At 52.9% G+C, this 3066-nt stretch overlaps 1 protein-coding gene across 1 annotated transcript; it reads right to left on the reverse strand.

Moving 5' to 3' along the window:
* Window positions 1-159: 159 nt before the first annotated feature.
* Window positions 160-2692, reverse strand: LOC117940992 (TNF receptor-associated factor 3-like; the record flags this gene model as incomplete). The annotated part of the gene is given in 9 exon segments (XM_034866100.1): window positions 160-225; window positions 228-351; window positions 493-836; window positions 1146-1320; window positions 1627-1767; window positions 1964-2056; window positions 2252-2326; window positions 2419-2547; window positions 2657-2692. Coding segments are annotated over 9 exon segments (1183 nt in total), but the record flags the coding sequence as incomplete, so codon positions are not given.
* Window positions 2693-3066: the final 374 nt, after the last annotated feature.

A 3066-nucleotide genomic window follows, 5' to 3' on the forward strand; every position in this document is an offset into this window, starting at 1 on the left:
ATAGTAGGGTGTAGGTGGTGTATACTAGGGTGTAGGTGGTGTATAGTAGGGTGTAGGTGGTGTATAGTAGGGTGTAGGTGGTGTAGGTGGTGTACAGTAGGGTGTAGGTGGTGTAGGTGGTGTATAGTAGGGTGTAGGCGGTGTGTTAAGGTGGAGTACCTTGATAAAGATGGTGTCGTCTCTGATGTAACTTCCTGTCTCCAGGACGCTCTGAGACACAAACAGAGGACACCCGGACGCGATGTTCATCTCGGCCGCCGGGCGCCGGAAGCTACTACTGTTCGGATCGGGCTTGAACGCATCGCCCAGGTGCTTCCTGGTCGGACCCTGGTCCATCAACATCAGGGTCACCTGGCAGAGAGACAGACAGGCAGAGAGACAGACAGGTCAGAGACAGACAGGTCCATCAGCATCAGCATAGCCTGGCAGAGAGATAGACAGGCAGAGAGACAGACAGCTCAGAGACAGACAGGTCCATCAGCATCAGACTACCTTCTGCTTGAAGGGCCAGGGCAGCAGGGCGTCGTACTCGCCCCTCATGACCACGAAGAAGAGCGACAGGTGCGTGCCCTTGCCCATGCCGTCCCCGTTCAGGTACACTCGGGCGCACATCTTGTATCCAAAGTATCCGGTGTAGAAGGGCTGGGAGTACAGGGACAAGGTCTTGGCCCCCACGGCGTCCTGCTTCCTGCGGGCGTAGTCCCGGATCTTCCAGATCAGGGTCCCGTTGTAGCTCGCCGTCTCCAGCACCTGGAAACGCAGGTCCATGTCGGCCAATCGGATCTCGTGCACACTCAGCATGTCATCATGGCGATTCAGCTGAGTCTCCAGGGACGCTGCGCAGAGACGGAGACATTTGTTATTATGTGTTTGTGTGTGTGTGTGTGTGTGTGTGTGTGTGTGTGTGTGTGTCTGTCTCTCTGCGTGTGTGGGTGTGTGTCTGTGTGTGTGTCTGTGTGTGTGTGTGTCTGTGTGTGTATCTGTGTGTGTGTGTCTCTCTGCCTGTGTGTGTGTGTGTGTGTATCTGTGTGTGTGTGTCTCTCTCTGCGTGTGTGTGTGTGTGTGTGTGTCTCTGTGTGTGTGTGTGTGTGTGTGCTTGTGTGCGTGTGTGCGTGTGTGTGTGTGTGTGTATTGTGTGCTCTGACCCAGCGTGTGCGTGGCGGCCCCCGCCCCGCCCCGCCCCCCCTCCAGGGCAGACAGCCTGGTGCGGGAGGTCTCCAGCGCTGCTCTCAGCGTCTCCACGTCGTCTCGCAGCAGACGCAGAGACCGCAGCTCCAGCTCCGTCTCCAGCAACTTCTCAGAGTGGGAGCTCATCAGCTTCTGAGACACACACACACACACACACACACACACACACACACACACACTTTAGCAGACACCAATTTGTTGTTTTCTGTTATGTTGAAAGTGTAAATGATGAAATAAAATATAAAATCTATCTTGTTGTGACATGTTGTACAAATGTCTTATCTGTCATTTGATCCTTTTGGAGATTTTTCATCTTTTCTTTCTTCTTTATGAACATTAATACACATTTTACCCGGGGGGCCCAAACCTTCAAACCTCACTGTAGTACTACTACTTCTACTACTACTACTACTACTACTACTACAGGTGAAGTACTACCTGCATGGCGGCCAGTTTCTGCTCCATCTGCCGATTCTTGTCTCTCAGCTCGTCGTTCTGTTTCTCCAGATCAGTCAGTCGGCTGCTGAGAGCAGGGAGGACTTTATACCTGTCCACCAGCTCCACCTTAATGTCCTCCACCTGGGGACACACACACACAGACAGGTTAAACCTGTCCACCAGCTCCACCCTAATGTCCTCCACCTGAGGACACACTTGGAAGGACCAACCAGGGTATTTAACCCCACCTGCCCCGAGACTAGGGTGCAGCGTTGCCCTGACCGAGCACCACCATGTCTCCATGTCTCTTTATGTCTCCGTGTCTCTGCGTGCTCACCTTGGTCTCTAAGGCGGAGCTCCTGTTGGCCATCATCCTCAGGTGCTCAGCTGCAGACGTCGACTCATGTGTCCTCAGATCCTGGTTCAATCCCTGAGACAGACAGGACAGACATGAACATACAGGACAGACAGGACAGACATGAGAAGAAGACTCAGAAGGAGTATGAAGAGGAAAAGAAAGAGGTGGAGGAAAAGGAAGAAGAGGAGGAGGAAGAGGAGGAGGAAAAGGAAGAAGAAGAGGAAGAAGAGGCAGAAGAGGAAGAAGAAGAGGAAGAGGAGGAGTTACCTTGAAGGTGCAGCCGTAGCGGTGGAACTGACAGCACACCTGAGCTTTGGGACAGTCGTGTTGGTGATTGGACAGCTGGAACACAACAACAACCAATCAGAGTCATCCATAGTAAAGGCTGTGGGGCTAAACTAAAGCAAAGCTGCGTTGTGATTGGACGGCGGTACCTCGCTGCGGGGGAGCGAGGAGAAGGAGCAGAGGTTCGGACACGACACCGGGAACGCTGGACACACCGTCTCCTTGTGTTTCTGAAAAGAGACAAAAACGTCATCATGTTCATCATCTTCAGACTGGACCTGGACCTGGACCCGGACCTGGAGCTAGTCTCCTCTACATCTAGTCCCCTCTACATCTACTCCCCTCTACATTAGAGGCTGACATTTTTTCGGGAATCCCACGGTTCACGGGATTCCCGTTGGATTCCTGCAGGATGGGATTCATATTTACTATTAATCCCGGGATTTGGACGGTACGGATGAATGGTGAAATGGAGCAGACGGGAGCGGGTATCAACCAATAGCAAAGACGACAAAAACATCTAATTGCACCTAAATGCAAAACCATGCATATAATGCAAAGATAACTGCACGACCCAGCCGTCCCAGAAGCCATCAGGGCTTTTTGTCATTTTTGTCAGCAGCGATGGAGGGAGCTAACCGCCGCGGAGAAGAGCAGCGATGGAGGGAGCTAACCGCCGTGGAGAAGAGCAGCGATGGAGGGAGAGGAGCAGTGATGGAGGGAGAAGAGCAGCGATGGAGGGAGAAGAACAGCGATGGAGGGAGAGGAGCAGCGATGGAGGGAGAAGAACAGCGATG

This window comes from Etheostoma cragini, unplaced genomic scaffold (assembly GCF_013103735.1).
Source record: "Etheostoma cragini isolate CJK2018 unplaced genomic scaffold, CSU_Ecrag_1.0 ScbMSFa_3962, whole genome shotgun sequence".
Taxonomy (NCBI): domain Eukaryota; kingdom Metazoa; phylum Chordata; class Actinopteri; order Perciformes; family Percidae; genus Etheostoma; species Etheostoma cragini.